The sequence below is a fragment of the Gouania willdenowi genome, chromosome 8 (genome assembly GCF_900634775.1).
Source record: "Gouania willdenowi chromosome 8, fGouWil2.1, whole genome shotgun sequence".
In the NCBI taxonomy this organism is placed as follows: Eukaryota; Metazoa; Chordata; class Actinopteri; order Blenniiformes; family Gobiesocidae; genus Gouania; species Gouania willdenowi.
This window is the reverse complement of record NC_041051.1, coordinates 33,180,997-33,202,166: the sequence shown is the minus strand read 5'-3', so window position 1 is coordinate 33,202,166 and position 21,170 is coordinate 33,180,997. Positions and strand designations below refer to the sequence as shown.

At 36.5% G+C, this 21,170-nt stretch overlaps 1 protein-coding gene and 1 long non-coding RNA gene across 2 annotated transcripts in view; one reads left to right on the top strand and one right to left on the bottom strand.

Annotated features, from left to right (window-relative positions):
- Window positions 1–1,156: 1,156 nt before the first annotated feature.
- On the bottom strand, window positions 1,157–17,999 carry LOC114469018 (ectonucleotide pyrophosphatase/phosphodiesterase family member 7-like). The gene is given in 10 exon segments (XM_028456235.1): window positions 1,157–1,316; window positions 2,599–2,698; window positions 4,204–4,318; window positions 4,320–4,349; window positions 4,351–4,440; window positions 14,166–14,414; window positions 14,416–14,561; window positions 14,564–14,795; window positions 15,086–15,231; window positions 17,487–17,999. Coding segments are annotated over 10 exon segments (1,398 nt in total). The 5' UTR covers window positions 17,731–17,999; the 3' UTR covers window positions 1,157–1,270.
- The window catches only part of LOC114469019 (uncharacterized), a 20,031-nt gene continuing 5,010 nt past the window's right edge, over window positions 6,150–21,170 (top strand). Inside the window, exon 1 of the long non-coding RNA XR_003674697.1 lies at window positions 6,150–6,180. This is a non-coding gene — a long non-coding RNA (uncharacterized LOC114469019). The remainder of the gene's footprint in view (window positions 6,181–21,170) is intronic.

Below are 21,170 nucleotides of genomic sequence, written 5' to 3'. Positions count from 1 at the left end.
TCTTTTCTTCATTTTATGTATGTTGTTGTAATTTCATGTGATACATGTTGATATTTTGGATGTCCTTGGAGTCATTTTCTGTATTAGTGTGTTTTTAAAATATATATATATATTTAGTGTATTTATGTTGTCTTTGTGTAATTTATGTTGATGTTCTGTTTGTTTGTTTTTTTGTGCATTTTTTAAAAAGAAATTATATAATAATTGTGTGTTTTTATGTATTTTAGGTTGATATCTTGTGTGTTTGGGTTATTTCTTTTTGCTGATGTTTTGTGTCTTTAGGAGTCTTTGTTTTGCTTTGATGTATGTTTTTGGACTAATTTTTTGTATCTCTATTTTGTTGTTTGTATGTTTTGTCTTAATTTTATATATTTTTGAGAAATATATGTTGATATTTTGTATGTTCTTGGAATGATGTTCTGTGTTTGTGTGTTTTTCAGAATACTTTGTAATTTATGTTGCTGTTCATCTTTAATGATTTGTGTATTTATTAAGTAATTTTGTGCATTTTTGTTTTTTTACTTTTGTGATTTTGTGTATTTTCTGAATAATATTGTGTGTTCAAGTTTTTTGTGTCTTTTTGTTAACATTTTGTGTTTTGGAGTTATTTTATTTATTTGTTGTGGGGTTTGTACAAAAATCAATAACTAGTATTATCACTAAATAAATGTTCTTCCACGTCAATAATAATTTAAGTTTTTTACATTCCATAAAAATGCTGGATTCGTATCATTTCAGAGGCTAATTTTAACGTTTCAAATGAAACAAAACACAACGCTGGCAAGTGGTTTTAATTTGAAATATGTAACCGGATGTGATCGACTATGGTACACTATTTGACACACTTGCACCAAGGCGGGCGACGGTTCGCGGGGGATCATTTCTGTCACATGGCAGCCACCGTAGTTCCATTAAAGCGCGCAAAATGAAATGAAAGTGAGACTTTAAAAGAACGAATAAACAACACTAACTGTTTTATTACAGACATCTTTATGTTTTTAAAAATCATTTTCTTCTCTATTTTACAGCTGCATACATTATAATTTATGCTAACGGGGACAGAAAAGCTGTCCTAATCTCTGTACATCATAATAAACAACTTTTAACTCAATAGTACTAATCTATGTTCAGTGAAATGACTTTACTGAGACAAACACACTGACAGTAAAACATTTATTACATTTGAATAAACAATCCGTTATGCATTATTTCCAGAGGATGATCAACACATGTTTTTCAGTCCGACAGAGGAATGCGTTGCCGTCTGCGATCAGAACGCAGTTTGTTTTCCTTCAAGTTCTTCCACATTTCCCGGCCTGTGGAGGACGCAGAATAATAAGGATTAGTTTGGGATATTTATCCTAAATAAACATAAATAAAGGTTAAAAAAACAAAACAAAAAAAAAACTGTTGATACAGGGTACAACCTATAAAGATTGTAAAGTTGCGCATGCTAAAATAAACAGCAACATTTAGCAACAAACCACGTTTAAGAAGCGGATGTGAATTTTTTTTAATGTTACTATTGATCAGATTTAACAGCAATATTAGTGAAATTTGTCCATATTTTTTCTCTTGTACAATATACTGTCAATGTTAAATCTAAATCCAAATGTTAAATCTAAATCTCTATGTTAAATGTAAATGTTACATTTAAATATAAATGCTAAATGTTGAAATCTAAATGTTAAATCTAAATGCTAAATGTTAAAATCTAAATGCTAAATGTTAATTACTAAATGCTAAATGTTACATCTAAATGTTAAACATTCAATCTAAATCCAAGTGTTAAATGTTAAATCTAAATGTTACATTAAATATACATGTTAAATAATAAATGCTTAAGGTAAAATATAAATACTAAATGTTAAAATCTAAATGTTATTCTAAAAGCTAAATGTTAATTCTAAATGTTAAATCTAAATGTCACAGGTGAAACTAAATAATTCACTAAAAACGCAACTTAACCGAAAGTACCCGGAAATAAAAAGCTCATTGATGCACATTTAAGATTTAAGATTTATATTTCAATGTAACATTTAGATTTAATATTCAACATTTAGATTCAACATCGACGTTGTATTTCTAAAAAATAGCGGAAACATGTATAAAATGACAACAATACACAAAATTAACCAAAAAACAGATGAGAATAAAAATATACAAAAGTAACAGAAAAAACAAAAGGACAAAAAAATGTACAAAATAAGACATGAAAATATGACAAAAAATAAATAAGAAAATAACCAAAAAGTGAAAAAAAGCCACATCATAAATACACAAAAATGACTTCAAAACTAAAAATATGTTTTTTGTATTGATGCTCAGATTAGTAATTATTCTAAATGCTAACATTAATTATTTAACACCAAACGCTAGGGCAAGTGCGTTTTGGATTCCAGTATCTACTTTAGAAAAACAAGGCTAATAATTAACACATAGTGAAGAAAAGAAAGCAGATAACAGTGGTTCTTGATGGAAAACATAAACAAATGGACAGAAAAGGTGTTGAAGGTTATATCTGTGAATTTCTGCAGAAAATTAAAGGCTTTAGTTTGTAAAAAGTGTTTGATGGAACTATGGAGATCCTAGTCTCACCTTCTACGCATCCTGCTGCGTATTCCCTGGAACGTCACCAAAATAAAAGCCACTGAGAGAAATCCAACCACTGCAATCAACCAATAATAATCCATCGTTTCTGAGGAAAAAAGTACAAACAAAAAAACAAATCAATTTCCCCACGATGACACACATTCCTCCACCTCGCGTTTATTACCTACAGCTCATGCTTTATGACCAGTTGCATTTCTCACACGGTTTGACTTTTCCCACATTCCCCTTCAAGGCCACATTCCTTTAGTTTGAATTATTTGAAGCAGACGAGAATGATTGAAGAAATTCCTGTGATTTCAAGCATTTTTCTACCTTTAGAGCATCATTGGTTATTGATCAAAGACTGCATTAAAGAGCCAAGAATTCAGTTAAAAACATGTAGAGGAAGGTTTGTTTGCCAGAAAAGTCATTGAAATGTGATGTCGAAGTGTCAGAAATGGGAGTAAAACAAAAGTATGGCCAGAAAAAGTGACAAAAATAGGTTGAAATATGGAAAGTTTGGTGGAGTTGCAGAAAAAGGGTAAAAATAAGTAAAAATTTACTAAAATTGTTAAAAAAAAATATCTGGAGATCCCCTCCCAGTATCTCACGACCCCAAATGAGATCATCTTAAAGATGTAAATCCTTGTTTTAATCAGAAATAAAATGGATTAAAAGTGACAAAAAAGGTGACGAAATGGGATTTTAAAAACTACAGAAATGGGTTAAAAGTTGCAAATTACAGTTGGCAAAAAACAGACATAAAAAGTGGTAAAAAGGGTTCAAAGTGTCAATATTGGAACAATTATTTTAACTTGGCAAATAATGGGCATGGCAAATGGTGAATGTGGTTTAAATTGGCAAAAATAATGATAGCAAAAAGAGGTTAAAAGTGACAATAATGAGTCAACATATGTGAACATTAGGTGTAAAAGTGGTGGAAAAGGGTTTATAAGTGCTGAACATGTCTGGAAAATAGTCAAAATGTGCAGAAATTGCATTGAAATGTGATGGAGAAGCCTCTTCTAGAGCAGAGTTTGAGACGGATAATGGGATGAAAACAGTGGTGTTCACTCTCAAAGCTACAGAACAGTTAGAGCTACGATATTTGAATCCCACACAGACCCAAGCATTGGTGCAGCACTGAAAGAGGAGCTAATGAATGGAAAGTCCAAAGTAGAAAGGCCCTCAGACTAAAGATTTACACACAAAAATAATAAAAAAGTTAAATTAGTTTTCATTCTTGATTTATGTAGTAAAACATTCCCACACACTGTCTCACACCTGTGCAGCCAAATTGTTTTCTCATTTTTTATATCATATCGGGAGTGTTTTGTATCGTGAGCCCTATATTGTGTCTCATACCGTATCGTGAGTTGATTATTATGTTACACCCCTCATCACATTTTATGCCTGTGTATTTTAAATGTGACATTCAAAGGCAGATAGTCAGCAAAAGATCATGGTGTCATCTGCATAGAATTGACTAACCATAACTCTAATTAGAGTGGATAAAAACATTGATTGATTATTTAGATTGGATGGAAACAAACACGTGTATCTCTGATGATGAATAACTCGGTACAAAAGCAGAGACACACGTGGTCTCACCCTGAGGGTCCACGCTGGTCACCAACATGTGGCGCGTGGCGTCCAGGTGGCCGTCGTTGACCTCCGCTGGAGTGCCCAGGATGTGGCACATCAGCGGGTAGATGTTGACCGTCTCAGAAGGGCCCCACCTCCAGGTTTCTGTGGAAAGGCCGGCCCCACGGCCCTGAAGAGCGCCTTCATGTCCATGTCCTGGTTTTCAAAGCCGTGCTCGCCTTTGTTGAACTGGACGGGAAAATACTGCAAGAACATGACGGAGAACATCAGAAATCACCTACAGTGCAGCAGAATAGACCATATTTTCAATAGAATTGTTCACTTATATAAAAGCATGACATTTGGCACAAATACTCTCTAAGGGCCACTATTTTTGGAAAAAGGTGTTGGCCACTCAAACTTTCAATATGGGCGGCCATTTTCTATATGGCCACCATTGCTATTCAATGGTTATTAATAATCAAAAAATACTTGGATCTGGTCATTTTACTTTCCCCTGCGGCCCGATTTGGATGTTTTCAAGGACCAGATTTGGCCCCCGGGCCTTGAGTTTGACACGTGTGAACCGAGATTGTTCATCTGGACGTCACGGTTCTCTAAGCCAGTGATTCTCAAATGGGAGAACGCGATAGCAAATGAAAGCATTAAAAGTATGGGGTTTAATAAAGTTTATTTTTAGCTAAAAATTCTAATAAATATTACCAGCGACGCAAAAAAAAAAACCCACCAAAAAACACGAACGAAGCATTTAGAAAATGAGTGATCTGAGCATTAATACAGGAAAGAAACAAAGAGTTTTTATAGTCATTTTGTGTGTTTTTCTGTCATTCTGTGTATGTTTGTCGTCGTCTTGCTTGCTCGTTGTGAAGCATTTTGTGTATTCCTGTTGTCCTTTTGTGTATTTTTTCCTGTAAAATATGTTTTTTGGAGTCATATTGTGTTTTTTTGGAGTAATTTTTGGTGTATTTCTGTTTGTTGTTTTGCGTGTTTGTAAGTACTGCTCATTTTTTGTTTGTTTTTTTTCGAGGTAATTTTGTGTATCACTGTTGTCGTTTTGTTCATATTTGTAGTATTTTGTGTGTTTTGGAGTATTTTCTGTGTTTCTATCGTTGTTTTTTACTGTATTTTGTATGTTTGTACTTTTTTATATGTTTTAATGTGTTCTTGGCTCTTGTTTTGTGTATTTTTCTGTCATTTTTATAGTTACAATTTACTTACTTTGGGGGCTGGCCAGTTGTCTATGTCTGCCCTATAGGGGTACGTGATGGCAAAGGAAGGGATTTAAAAAATATGGGGTTTAATAAAGTTTATTTTTAGATAAAAATGATAATCATACTAGATATTACCTGCAACTCACACAACCACATCAAAAAACACACACACTGAGAGGAATAATTTAATAATACCAAAACGCACAAAAAACACACAACATAAGAGAAAAATATACTAAATAATAAAAAGAACAGACAAACAACAAAATATAAGAAATGACACAAAAACACACAAAATGATGATAGAGTGAGAATGAGATTCTTTAAAATGTGTGTTATCATTCCTTCATTCCATAATTATGATCTATAGATGTTTTTAAAATAGTTTTCTGAGCAAAATGTGGTAGTGGGACATTAAGGGGAACATGGAGAACCACTGCTCTACTCCATTACTCCAGCAGAGGGAGCTGTTGGATCAATGAATGAGATGTTTATTATATCATATTATGTTATCTGCAATACTTTTATCTCAGAACAATGTCACACTTTGTAGTGATTTCCTTCAGAAGAGACGATAATGAGAGACGAGATTAGACCAAGACCTGTCATAACCTGTCCTAGATCAGATCAGATCCTTCCCTCCATCATTAACCCACAGAGGTGAAAGTAACTGATTACAAGTACTCACATTACTGGAATTCAGTTGTTTTTATGGGTACTTGTACTTTTTTTTTTAGTGTATTTCTAAATCAGTCATTTTACTTGTACTTAAGTACATTTTAAAAAAAATAAAGTAATACATTACATTTCTACACCCAACCGTTATTGAGTAAATTATATATTTTTAATTTAAAATGATCAACAAACATTGTGAACCTACAAAAAATGAAACAACCAGACAACAATCAAAAGCATCACATCATAGCCGACCAATCAGATTAAACGTATTGATTCCATATCTAATGCTTGTATTTTATAAATCTGGTCTACTATATTTAGTTTTGTGTATTTTTAGTCATTTTATATTTTTTTGTTGTTTGGTGTATTTTTCTGTAAAATATGTTTTTTGGTGTCATTTTGTGTGTTTTTGGAGCCTTTTTGTATATTTTTGTGCATTTCTGTTGTGGTTTTGTGTACTTTATGTATACATGTTGCCATTAGCTTTCAACACAGTGGAGGCCATTGCCCTTCCAGGTCCCGTTTGTCCGGTCTAAACAGCGAACGGTCAAACAAGCATGAAAATAAACGTTTTGAAACGTAATCACCAAATAAGGAACAGTTAAAAAGTATGTTTCCTCAACAGAGAAGTCCACAGGAGATCAAAACTTGTGAAAGAACCTTAAACTATCTTCTTCTCTCTCACTCGTTTGCCTGCGCGCAGGTCTGGTGCTACTCTAGGTCTTTAGCGATTGGCTCTGGCTGCACACGTGACCCTAGGTCGCCTGTGATTGGCTCTGGAGCAGAGCTGTGCAGTGAAATAGATTAAGATGTGCGCTAGCGCCCCCTCACACTGAGGTCAAAAGCTGAATAAGTGAACATGAACGTACCGTCCGAGCAAAATAAAATTAAAATAAACGTTTTGAAATTACCAAATTACGACAAAATAATGGATGCACACACTTGTGGTATTTGGAAGCTGTTGACAAAGTTTCAACAGGCACCGCGTTGCTCCACAAACACACACACATGCACGCACGCAGACCTTTCTTGCATTATAGATAGACTAGATTTTGTGTTTGTGACAAACTTTTGCTCCAAGTTAGTGGCAGCTGGTATTTTTTTTACTTTTTTGGGTGGATATATATATATATATATATATATATATATATATATAAACATACACACGAAACACAAAACAAGTGCAAGAAAACATTAAAAGGACAATACAGTAAAAGATTCCAAAAACACACAAAAATGAACGAAACGACAACAATAATACACAAAATGACTCCGAATAATATACAAAATTACACAAATGACAACATAAGTACACAAAAACACAAGAAAAACACCTAAAATGACTCACAGTACTAACAAACAAGCACAATGACAACACAAATACACAATATGACTCCAAAAAACATACTGTATATTTAAAAAAAAATACACAAAAGACCTACAGAAATACACAAAATGCTTCACAACGAGCAAGACAGCAACAAACATACACAGAATGACTGAAAAACACACACAATTACTATAAAATCTCTTCTTCTTCTTTGCTGTATTAATGTTCAGATCACTCATTATTCTAATGCTGACATGAATGTTGATCATGTGACCCTCTGATCAAACACACACACTTTTTTTTGGCCCCGCTGTGATAAAAGTTGCCTAGCTCTGATATAAAGGAAGCATTGAGACTTCCTTCCTTGGCTGTTAGAGATTTGGAACGCTCCTTATCATGGCCGCCACTTAAACACTTTTTGGGTAAAGGAAAAGTGGATAGGAAAGGACATAGGAGGGATTATTCAAACACACCCCAGATATTTTTATCCACTCTGAAGAAAGTGGTTTGGAAGTAGGCTTACCACTTTCATTATTATTTACTGCCACCTATTGACCTGGAGTTAGTATATATTCTACAGTTTTTGCTTGTAAATATTGGCCGTAAAAAAAAAACTTGATAGTCAACAGTTTGAATGTCTGTATTTTTTAAAAATCCAGAAATCATTATTCTATCTTCCTGATCTTCATCTGTACTTGTCTATGCTATGCTGATGATACACTGCTCTATAGCAGCACTTTGTTCTTGTTGGAACATTTTTGGTTCTTTTTCCTTCCTTTTTCTTCTCCTTTCTGTTTATTTTATAATGTTTTTCTGGATCATTTCATAGTGTTTTGTATGAGATGCACATTAAGGGCGTGTTTATTTACTCTGGACCAAACCAGCACCACAGCGGAGCCAAATAACTTGGACGTCATAGTTGCATGCTGCGAGAAACAGTTTTTCCATTCCGTGTAAGTATGACTAAGCTAGAAGCTAAAGGAGACCTGATCTACGCAACGGTGGCTGAACTTTAACCGAGGAATTGTTAGTCTAACAGTGAAACTCTGACTTCTATGATTCAACTTTTTTCTTCCGATAGGCAAAAGAACTAAAAACGAGTTGCAATATTTTTAATCGAATCGCAAGAAATCGGCATCAAAGTATTGTGATTAAATCGTATTGGTGAATAAGCACTTTTAAGTGTTCTCAATAACTAGCACATTACTGATCAAATTGACGTTTTCATTTTTTTAAAATTATGATTGAAAAAATGAAACTAAAACTAACTAAATTGAAGAAAACTGAGTAAACCTGCTTTTCAGCCCAGCTCATGGTTTTAGATGAAAAGGCCAGGGTTGTGTCTGAATAGTCCTTCCTATCTCCTTTCCTATGCACAATTCTCTAAAAGCTAAGGAAGGGAGGCTCAGTGCTTCCTTTATAACCTCCTTTAGCCACTGATGCATTCTTTACCAAAAGAGACCAGATAATGATGACCCACAATTCATTGTGATGACAACATTTAAAGGGACCCACTCGTCAGAGTGTTCACGGAAACACAAAGACTGTAAACAGACACTCTGTGGGAAAACGGGATCTAAGACATTTATGTTTTATCAACATTTCACTAGGAATGCTTAGTGTGGTTGTACATGTGTATGTCTACCACGTTATGTAGGTCTATATTTGGCATAAATGTAACTATTTGATAAAATCCTACTTATTTTGCAATAATGATGATTAGTGAGTGGAAGGTGAGTGTGATCAACCATTCTCAATGTGACGTCTCTTAGTTTCACTTTAGTTCCTCGTAGCCTGGTAACCTCTTTCCTTTGATTTACATTCAACCTGTGAGAGGTGTGTAGAGGCACAGGGGGGAAGTGTTAGAAATGAGCTTCAGTCCATTTTAGGAAATGTGGAGGTTTTTCAGCACGGCAGACATCCACTAACCTTAATATTATTATTACGTCACCATGATGGACTTTCCCTAACTCCTTTAGGAAGTCTCCTAACACCTTAACCACAGGGTTAAGGCAATGTGGATAGAAAGGAGATAGGAGGGAATATTCAGACGCAATCCTAGATGTGATGGTTGTTTCAAAACCCATGTGACATCCACGGTGTGTAATATTTCCCTAGTCCTCACATATCCGCTATTTCTGTGTTCTCGAGCCGTATTAAGGACAGTTTACTTCCTGAATTACCTTATTGGCCTCAAGTCCTATACTTCCATTTTAAGATCTTCCCACACCTTCAGTGGAGATCCAGATTCAGAACCCACCTCCTCACTGGAGAACTCTAGAAATTACACAAACATCTGTTCTCATTCATCTGGTCATAACCTGAAAACATGATAGTTTCAGCAGCTCATGTTGTCCTTTAGTGTATTTATTTGAAGGAGTTGTATGTGTGTAAAGTAATGGTTATTATTCTGCTCACTTCTTCAGATTTGATAACTTTATGACCTCTCCCGTAAGTCCTAATTACATGCGCAGGCAGGGAGTTGTTAATAAGTAACAAACATCATTACAGTATGAAATGTTTTGCTATTTAAAGCGGAAACCTGGAGCTGGGTGCAAATGGCAGCTATTTATTTCCAGCCTCAATCAATAAGTGTTGCTGAGGGCAGGAAAGCGCTGCCACATATTTTTTTCTGCTTGGAAACTTTTCAGCTTGTTACATCTGGGGCCAAACACAAGTCACCGCTGTCAGTGGAGGCGCTACATTTGTCATGTCTGATCGTTCTACTGCTACTGCCTCCAGCTTCACAGAGTCTCACAATGCTCGGCTTGAGACACACAATCAGAATACAGCGATGCCCCCAACTTTAACCCTATTATATCAAAAACTAGTTAAAAAACAAAAAACATCCAGTTTGCACAGAGTTTAAAGCTATTTTCTCCACTTGTTAAACAGAGAGAGAGCATCAGGAAAACAATGAAGACCCTAAATGTTGGTTGTATGAAGGTTTTTAAACACAATATTGATGAAGTGAAAACCAATGTTGACTCCTGGGTCGCTATTGAAGAACACAACTTTGTATATCTTGAATCGGCTGAAGTTGAACAAAGAGACGCTACTTATTTAGTTAGGAAGCAGGAGACATCCTCACTATAAAAGGGTTTACACCTAGACGTCACGTTCTGGGCAGTTACCCGGATGTGCGGCCATATTGGAAGCACTGGGAGGTAAACACTGCGATGGATAAGTGTCCAAAACCACAGAAAAGCTCCTCAAAATGTGTTCTAGATGCAAAAGCGAACAGGGAAGGACTTGGTCACGATATTTGGAAAAGTTAGAGTTTATTGGTGATGCAGATCTATACGTCTTTGATCAATGACGACCCAGAGACTCTTCCGTCTATTGTGTATCCTGATATGATCAACTACCTGGTTTTAACCCTAACCCAATCTGGGTCATCATTTAGATAAAAGTCTGACCTTTGACCTGGAATACAATGAGAAATAAAGCACGTTTTAGCTCTGCATTTTAACAACTGTTGCTATTGAACGACCGTGGCTCAGGTGGTAGAGGGCCACTGGGTCGGCCCATGAGAAAGAGAAAAAGAGGGGGAATAAACACACCTGTGGGAAACTCCTGTATTTTACCCCTATTTTCCGCCATCGTCCTGTATTAGTATTTTCCCGTAAATATCCCATATTTTAATGTAATAATAACTAAAAGATAAATAAATAAAAACATAACTCTGCCTCTCTAAACTGAACGCTGTCATTAGGCTCGTGAGAACCACCACCTGAAATGGCCTGAGTGGCAGTTCTCGCGAGATTAGTGCTGACATCGGCAACAAACAACTCAGAAGAGAGATGATGAATGTAAGAAGACGTACTCGTGTAAATATCTTGGAGAGTTTACCTTAGGGTTAGGGTTACACGTTCTGTTAGATTAATAACTGAGAATTTAAGAAGGAACAACGTAAGTCACCATGAAAAATCATCCAATCACAAGCTCCACAAATATACACTGTTTATAAAGTGTTAGATATAAAGTCTGTAATAAATGTGTTTAATAAGTCATTAGTGAACCACATGAGTGAGCATGAGAAATTATAATAAAATATGTAATAAAATAAAATGTTAATGTGAAACTTAAAGACAAGCAACGTGAAATTAACAGTAAATATACCATGTGTTGATGTATATAAACTGTAAGTATATTAAATAAACACATGTGCTTCATATACACATTTATGTTTTTATTTAGGCTGTTTTCGAGATTCAAGATATATCGAGTTTTCTATTTTGGCGATATAGAAAACTACAATATCGCATATATATACATATATATATATATATATATCATATTTTTAGGAGTCACTGCTTTTACTTGTCAGAACAACATATAAAGCTCAGTTAGATGAATTAACCCATAACAAGCTACACTACAGAACTCACTCACACATGCTGTCCCTTAAAGGTGAAAAAGCCAAAAGTAGCACATATTGATCAGCTGTTTGTTAATAAATGAGCCTCTGTAGCATTTTACATCAGCAAATTTAACCCAGAATTGTTTTTCTGCTCAGACTTCATTTGAAATGAAAATATCTAGATTTATATCATATATCCTTATTCTGAGAAAATATATTGAGATATGAGTTTATGTACATATCGCTCAGCCCTAGTAGGAATGTTCACAGCATTTCAATGTTAACAAAGGTACTAGATTATAATCATTGAATTGTAATTAGGAAGTGTATATTTTATTATATTAATGACTGGTTTGCATTAAAATCACTACATGCTGTAAAATCACTTTCTGCTGTAATTATTTTACTGTAAGCTACTTAAGGGTTCCAGTTCATGATTAATATATGATTAGCAGCAGAGCTGAAGCCAGCATCTAATGTGAACATTTTTACTGTTTTTCTCTACTGCGTATGATTGAGAGGGAGATTATTGGTCATGTTGTTGTTGATGTTTGCTGATGATTTTAAATTATTATAATTTTTTTTGCCGACTTTAATGTTCTCGTTGATTTTAAGCTGTTGAATGTTTTCTGTTGCACTTTTTGAACATGTAAAACACATTGAGTTGCCTTGTGTACTATAGTAGTGCACTATAGTACTATAGTACTATAGTGCACTATATAAATATATTTGCCTTGCCTATGGTCCAAAGCATCATCAAACCATAACTCATTTTTTTTACAATACAAATTAAAGCTGCTATCATTTATTAGCATCTACTTAGCTCGACAAACTCTGAATAACTTCCGTATGCGTAGCACACCATCCAAGTGAACAGGCTGCTAAGAGGAATATTTACATCTATAAACATTCAACTTTACTGTCAAGATTGTTTAATAACGCAAAAAATAAACAAGTATGATTAAAATAAAAATATGAACGTGTGAAGTACTTTAACAGTGCAGTGTTGAATGCAAGACGTGTTTCTCTATTAAAGCAAGGAATGTCTGTCTGTGATGATGATGTCATCACTGTAGAGAGTGATTTTTGCAGAAGTTCCACAGTGATGAAATACAATTTTCAAGGGGGCGCCATTGAGTCATTTTGCCATTCACATGTCCAATTTCTCCAAAATATCACATTTTTTGCCAGTCCTATGCGTTCACATTTTCACAAGTTTTTCAATGTGTATAGGCCCTCAAAAATGCAATCACTTTTTTGTAAAAATAATAATAATAAAAAAGAGGTCCAAATTACAATAGGGCCCTAAATACATTTTAACAACTGTGTTGCTACTGTAGCAGGCTATTAAATTATATATTAAGTCAATAATGCCACATACAGAACCTTGATATTAATTATATTATCATCATCACACTAGAAAATAAGGTAAGAGCCACTGCTATCAACAATTCACTAACCTGAAATGGGCTGATTGTTGTCCAGATGTTTGCCTGGTAGATCCTGGTTTAGCTTTGCTAACCACAAGCACTTCCTTTCTTCTGATGACTGATGACATTGTTCTCCCTGATTTGTTGTAACTTTTGTCAGTCTATAAAACTCCAAATGTTTTTTCACGGTTTGACTGATTGGTAGAGCCAAGAACACAGCAAAAATTCACCATTTCCTTTTGTTCGACGTTTGGAATATTCTTTGTTTACCTGCTGAGAACCTCCAATATGGCCACTTCCGGTTTGATGACGCGCCGTAAAAACCCTCAATAGGACTGTTGAAGATTTATTTCCTGCTCCTGTTTTCATCTGTGGATGTTTTAGCTCGTAAAAAGCTGCTCACGTTTATATTTTGTTTTGTGGTGTTACGGTCCAAATAGTATCCAGATAGCCTGGTGACTGACTATTGACTGTGAGGAACAATAGATGTTAGAACTTCTACCATTTGACACTTTTGGAAAAACAATTACAGCTTTTTTGAGGGCAGTAAAAAATTTATTGTCCATGCTATAATACCACTCGCCACTATCGTCAGCCGTCAACACACACGTAAGTTGATCACAAGAAACGAGGTGCACCAGTAAATTCATTACACCACCTCTGGTTCCTTTAGTCACATATCGTGTGTGCTTTTTGTAGCATAACTTTTTTGTTTTGATTTATTGATGTATTAATAACGTTTCTTTTCACCAGTTGATCAGTAATGTGACTTATGCGTTGCTCTTTTTTTGTCCTAGAGTAAAAGCTAACCCTAACCCTAAACTAACGAGTTTTTTCCTATTTTAAAATTTTTTTTGAAACGAAATAACCAAAGAACGAAATGTACACGGATTCATTGAAATTCCGTTTCTACTGGCACAAATCTCAGCCCATCGTGGACTTTTCGTCAACATAACCCCGTTGATGACATATCCGGCGTCAGCAAATAGGACAATGGGAAGAATGCGGTCGTTGTTGGTGAAATGGAAGCGCTCCGGTAGCTCCTCCTTCTTGTAGACGTGGAGGTGTGGATGTGCTCCTTTCAAAGAATTATAAACCGTCTCCAGCTTTCCCGCTTTGGGCAGCAGCATCCCAGACGGTCCGAAGTCCACCAGGTGGAAGATCAGGTCCCTGAAGGAGAACCCTGGGATCCTGGACAGAGTGATTTTCCTCCACCAGACCATTACGATACACCGAGCTCATGCCATGGTCTGACGTGATGATGATATTCAGGCGGTCGCTCAACCCGTGTCGGGCGGCCGAGCGCCGTATGTAGCCAACTGTCCGGTCCACTTGCTTCACCATGTCTCGCGCTGACGGGAGTCCGGGCCGTGAATGTGTCCGGTTCCGTCCGGCTCTCCGAAGTACATGGACACAAAGTCCAATTCCCGGTCCCTGAACCAGCCCATCACCTTGTCGGAGTTAAGTTGCCAGGCGGTTTCGTTCTTGTAGTTGTAGAGCAGAGGCTCCACTTCCCGCATCATAGCAACCTGGCCCTGGTAAGAGGAGGCCGTGCCGGGGAAGTGGAGAGAACCAGCTTTGAGGCCCTGGGAGAGAGGATGAGACGAGGAGGCTCCATCAGCATAAATATCACACGTGTACTTCAAACATCGTAACTATGCAAAACACTTTCCGTATCCACTCTACTTATGCTACACTGTACGGAACCAAGGCAGCGGGTGCTACATTTGATTAGTTTTTTCTTTCTTTTTTTTCTTTACACCAAGAGCTGAGCAAATTTAAACATCCACCAACATCTGCAAAAAATAATCTGCAATTCAACCACCAGAAATGATTCTGCCGTGTTTTATGAAGGGAAAAGATGTAAAAAAAACACCTGTTTCTGAGCCGTGATCCAGATGGGAAGGGTCCCGTTGTCCCACCACTCGTTCACAAACTGTGTCTGATAGTAGGGCTTCTTCTCAGTGCTGCTGGTGTTGAACCACATATTGTGGATCACTCCGTGGTTCTCCACGTAGCGGCCTGCGGAGGATTATTATTATTATTATTATTATTATTTATTATTATTATTATTATTATTATTATTATTATTATTATTATTATTATTATTCACTGCTAGGGATGTCATTTGGAACCTAAAGTGTTAGAAACCTGAAGCACACTGAAGTTAAATATCTCAGTTTTAAAAGTTCTGTGAGAAAGTGATCAAGTAGAATATCAACATGTGCTCATTTGATCCATAAATCTCACATAGACACATTTATACATTTTCAGAGACCCTCCATTGGTCAAACTGACTAAACTTCCTGTTAACTTCAAAATAAGAGCCCTATTTTAATAAGAGTTAAGCTAAGACAAGAAGAGAACTTTAATTTTGAAAGGCGATGTATGATTTTTAGCTTGTCCCAGGACCATTTCACATTTTCAGCTCCCAATGCATCATGGGCCATTGAATAATAGGAATAATAAGCTGCACAAAGTCAACTCTATATATTCCCTGTATTTATGATTTTAAAACATTTTTTTAATTTTTTAAATATATATTGTTGTTTAACTTTGCATGGTGATAAATCAAGAAATGTGCAGTTTATTTTGGTTTATGAGTTAAACAGTTTGTAAGAAGGTTATAAAAAGAAAATATATTAGTTTCAATAGATTCTTGACAATTTAAATAAAAGAATAATATCTGTATTTTGCTTAAACTGTTTTTTTTTATCCAAAATATGATCTTTATTTCAAACCATTTCAACTTTTTCAACCTATTGCTAATGTTCAGCTAATGTTAGGTTAATGCTAATTATAGGCTAATGCTAATACTAGGTTAGTGCTAAAGTTAGGCTAATGCTATTGCTAGGTTATTGCTATTGTAGGATAATGGCTAATTTAATGTTAATGCTAAGTTAATGCTCATGCTAATGCTTTAGCAAGCAACACGGGCCAGTACCTGCATTCTCAACTTTTTTCAACCTTATTGCTAATGTCAGTTAATACGAGGGTAATGTATTGCTAATGCTAATGCTAATCTAATGCTTAATGGTAATGATAAGCTAATGCTAATGTAAAAGCTAATGCTAGCACTAGCTAATGCAATGTGATGCAAGCCAGCACCTCCATCCTCACTTGCATTTTCTTCAGGAAAAAGAGGAAACATTTTAACCCCTTTTTATCTATTTCAGTTTGCAATTTTACAAAAGGCTTTTTTCAGACTTTAACTTCCTTTTGCCAATGAATATCTATTTTTTCCTATTTTTGTCAATTTTTAAAGTCCTTTTAGACACTTTTTGGCGGACATTTTTGTCCTTTCTTTTATTTCTTTGGCCCACTTTTCATCCAAATAAGCTACAATACCAATAAATACCACTTATTCCTTTTTTTCCCAACATTTTGCCTTTTTTTTGTTCCACATTTTTGCCCTTTTTCACAACTGTTTTCCCACATTTTGCCCATTTAAGCAACCTTTAGCCATTACATACCACCTGGTTCCTTTTATTTGCTCATTGTTGGCCACTCTTGACTGCTTTTGCCCATTTTAGTCACTTTCACTCTTTTCTTGCCATATTTTGCCACTTAAAGAGCAATTGTGGTCACTTGTTACCATGTCTGCCTCCGCTCGCTCATCAAAAAAGAAAAATGTAGCGAACCGGCCCACTTTGGGTCGACGGCACACATCGGGACGATGCCATGTGGCCAGTCCACTCCTGTTTGAGTACTATTTAATTGAGCTACCTTTTTACTTGTACTTGGGAATGACTTACTTATACAACGTTAATTCTGACCAGATTCACAGCAATATTTGCGAAATTTGTAGTATTTTTTTCTCGTAAAAATATAATGTAAATGTTAAATATAAATGTTAAATCTAAATGCTAAATGTTAAATATAAATGTTAAATGCAAATCTAAATGTTAAATGAAAATCTTAAATTTTAAATCTAAATTTTAAATCTAAATTTTAAATGTCACAGGCAAAACTAAATATTTAGCTAATTTGCAAATTCACTGGGAATACCAAAAGAAAAGCTAGATCTGGTGAATTTGCATATTAGATAAATATTTAGATTCACCCGTGACATTTAACATTTAGATTTAACATCGTTATATTTAAGGAAAGCAATGTCACAAATTTTTACAAACATTGCTGCAAAAGTAACATAGAAAAACTCACCCGTGGTTTAAACTGTACTTCTACTTCTACCTGAGTAGGACTTATCAGTACTCTTTACACTTCTGATGCAAAGTAATCTGAGAGCCCCTGATGCTGGAACTCAAACCCTTTACCTGTGAGCAGGGTGAAGTGCGTGGGGCTGGTGATGGTCAGATACGGTGGCGTTACGTACACCGCCTTCACTCCATCCAGAGCCATCTGGTCCAGGTTGGGCGTGTCCACATCTCGGTCGTAATCCCAACGAAAACCGTCAAACGAGATGAGCAGAACCTTCTGTCCTGCTTTGTTTACGGGGGCCGCGAGGACCACCGAGGCCCACAGGAAGCAGAGAGTCGTCGTAGTTGTTGTCGTCTTCATGGCCAACACTTCAAACAAATCCTCCAACTGAGGTTTATCAACAACTGGCAGATCGTCATCTCACCTGAGGTTCCTGAAAACCATTAACCGGCGGCCAAAGTTTCACAGACTTATCTTATCTGAGGGATTGAACCTGCGTTATCGCTGCTCTCTTTCCATGGACGAGGAGGATGTTTATGGTTGGTTTTATGGCACCGACTTGTGTTCACACTGAATTTCCCCCCCTTGTTTTGCTCTTGAGGACTGGCAGTAAAGCAGATTAATCTCGGCAGGCATCGCGGCTGTTTGTTTCCCCCCTCTCCACTCCACGTAACTCGGTTGTTGATGCTGTCTTTCTGTTTGTGTCTGCTCGCCCCCTAACGCCCCCCACCCCTCCACTTCAGTGCGTCGCAGTTTCCTGTGAATCACTGACAATGGGGGAATGACACTTTGATGGCTTTCACCTTGAGTTGGGATGGTGCATGATTGATCTGACACGGGGAGAATGAAGAGGAGAATGAGGGGTATATATATCTAGCCCCCCACCCCCCCTTTGGGGGGAGAAAGGAAGGACCTTAATCGACATATTCATTTAATAACTCTAATGCAGACGTAGGCAACTGGCGGCCCTCCGTCTAATTTTATGCGGCCCCCAAAGTAAATGTACAAATTGCTAGAAAAATACACAAAATAAGAGCAACAATACGTAAAAAAAACACAAAGAATTACAACATTGTAGGAAAAAAAGATAAAAACACAGAAAAATACTCCAAAAAACACACAAACTACTACAAAAATGAACAATACGACTAGTTATACACAAAATTACAAATTTACAGAATATGACAACAAAAGTACACAAAAAACAAGAAAAAACATAAATAAAATGACTCCTCAAACCCACAGTACAAACAAACCTCCAAAAAACAAAGATTTTACAGAAAAAATACACAAAAGGACTACAGAAATACACAAAATGCTTCACATTGTGCAAGACAACAACAAACATACACATGAGAAAAAAAACACACAAAATTCCTATAAAAAACTCATTCTTTCCTGTATTAGTGCTCAGATCATTCATTATTCTAAATGCTGACATGTGACCTTCTGATCAAACACATTTTTTCACCCCCGCTGTGATAAGTTTGGTTGAAAACATCGTTTTTTCTCTTCCACGGTGGCCGTGATGTTGGACAAACAGTTAAAGATGAACCTGAGCCTGTACTTGGATGGTTCCAGACCTTCTAAATATCACTATATCACAGCTGTGTGATGTAACCTTATCAATGTCCATCAAAAAAACGCCAGACAAGCGAACGCTTCAAATTGTGAGTGTCCTTGGCTAGGTTCAAGGGAATGGTCTAATCTTATGGAGATAAGGGATAACATTCATCAGCTTTTTCATTTTTGCCCTCATTCATATTCATAAGTGGAATTCTGTCGTTTAAAACTCGTCCGTCGGCTGCCGCAGGTTTGGGGATCGTTGTGTGTGTTTTTCGGACTACTGCAGAAACCCTCGGAGCTCCTCGATGAGAACTTTTATCTCACACACACACACACACACACACACACACACCACCACACACACACACACACACACACACACACACACACACACACACACACCACACACACACACACAACTTTCTCTGACCTGCTAAGTCCTGCAGCAGAGCTCCACAGGGATCATCTCTCACTTTTTTCCTGAAAGTAGTAGTTAGAGAAAAGGGGAGGGAGGTTTTTTTTATTTATATATATATTTTTTGCCTGTAGCACTCCCTGCTGCCCACACGCAACCACTGCAGCGCGTCCTCCCCAGACATTCAGCTCTAACTTCAGGTGAACACTAACATGCTCCCCCGGATGAGGCTTGCATCAAGTTTTTTCTCCTGTTTCTTTGTGTAAACTTCAGGAAATATTTGGGAACTTTCAAAGACTTTCACCTTCTTTTCTTTCAGTTTTTTTTTTTTTTTTGTGGGAAATATAAAACCACACAAGGAGAAGTTTTCCTTCCTCTTGATTGTGTTTTTCTCTTTTGTTGTTAATGAATTCTTCATTTGGATAGAACAGGTTAGCTTAGCATAAGCTACACTGACCAAATTAAGGCCCCATCCCTAATGTAACATCGGTACAAAACGATCAGAAAACGATTGTTTTCTGATCGGGGTTATCTTGACAACCCCTTCTTATTACTATTAACTAAAGCAGAGGGTCTCAACCTTGGGGTTTAGCATGCGTGTCCTGTTGAAAAAAGATAAGAATCTTTCCTATAACTTTTAAGGTTTGGGTTAGGGTTAGAATTAGGGTTTATCATAGTAGGAAAATTTAAGGTAGCAAAATATTGTACGTATACGTGTAAATATTTATTACGCTATTAGTGCGCATGCGCCTGTAGGAGGCTTTCACGCGTAGGATTATTTTTCACTACACTGGCCCAGCCTATACACAGACTAAGCTCCTGCTTAGGGCCCCCTGGCCACTAGAGGGCCCCTAACCTGGCAACCCTACTTGCATGTACTGCTGTGCATTGCACATCAAAACTGGAATCGCCTAGTACTCTTAAACATGTTCATAAATGAAAACTTACCCCATGAGCACCAAAGAATGTCTGTACGAGTCACGTTTTTCTATTAGCTCTGTCTGCTAGGCCTGATTGGCTAATGCTGCATTCACCCACCAGCGACACATCCAATTCGGTGAGTTTCACCGCCTGCTGAAGCGAGGAGCTGTGCTTCTTTTTCTCCTCATAAACATAAACCACCAGTGAAAAAAGCTGGTGTGATTAGCGGCTAATGCTATGCTAGCTCAGTGCTACAGAGAGAACTTTTACCTGCTACTACCACCTCCTCACTGATTCTCCTCCACGCCAAATCCTTCCTAGTCATGTCCTGGTTATAAAGGGCGTGTCCTACAGCTCCAGTTGGTCACACAGCTTCTAGTCCATGGTTAAAGGGTGAACAGACCAGTGTCCATGTTGACCTGACGTCATTGTCAACAAAGACTGAGTTTGGCATCAATGTCTGGTCACTAGCAGTGTGACTATGAAGTGCTGTATGTTTGAAAATAGGTTTGTTATAAAATCTACAAAGTTTTGAGCTTTGAGAGTGTTTAAACATTAGAGAAATGTGGTTTTACAGCTTTAAAACATGTATAAAAATAGTAAAAAAAATAAAGCTGACTTCTTTGCGGATTTCAACTATTGGGGGTTATTTTTAGAACGTAACCCCCACGATAAACGAGGGACTACAGTACACTGACTAAAATGAAACATCTATTATGAAATAACTAATAGCTTTCACATTTTTCATGTTGCAGACCTGTCAATCACTAAAGTTTATGAGTTTCCTATTTTTACTCCTTGGCCATGTTTGCACTTTTTATTTATGTTATTTTATTTTACTTTTAAATGTGATCAGCAATGACTTGTTTTAAGATTCACTAGGATTTCACTTAAGTGA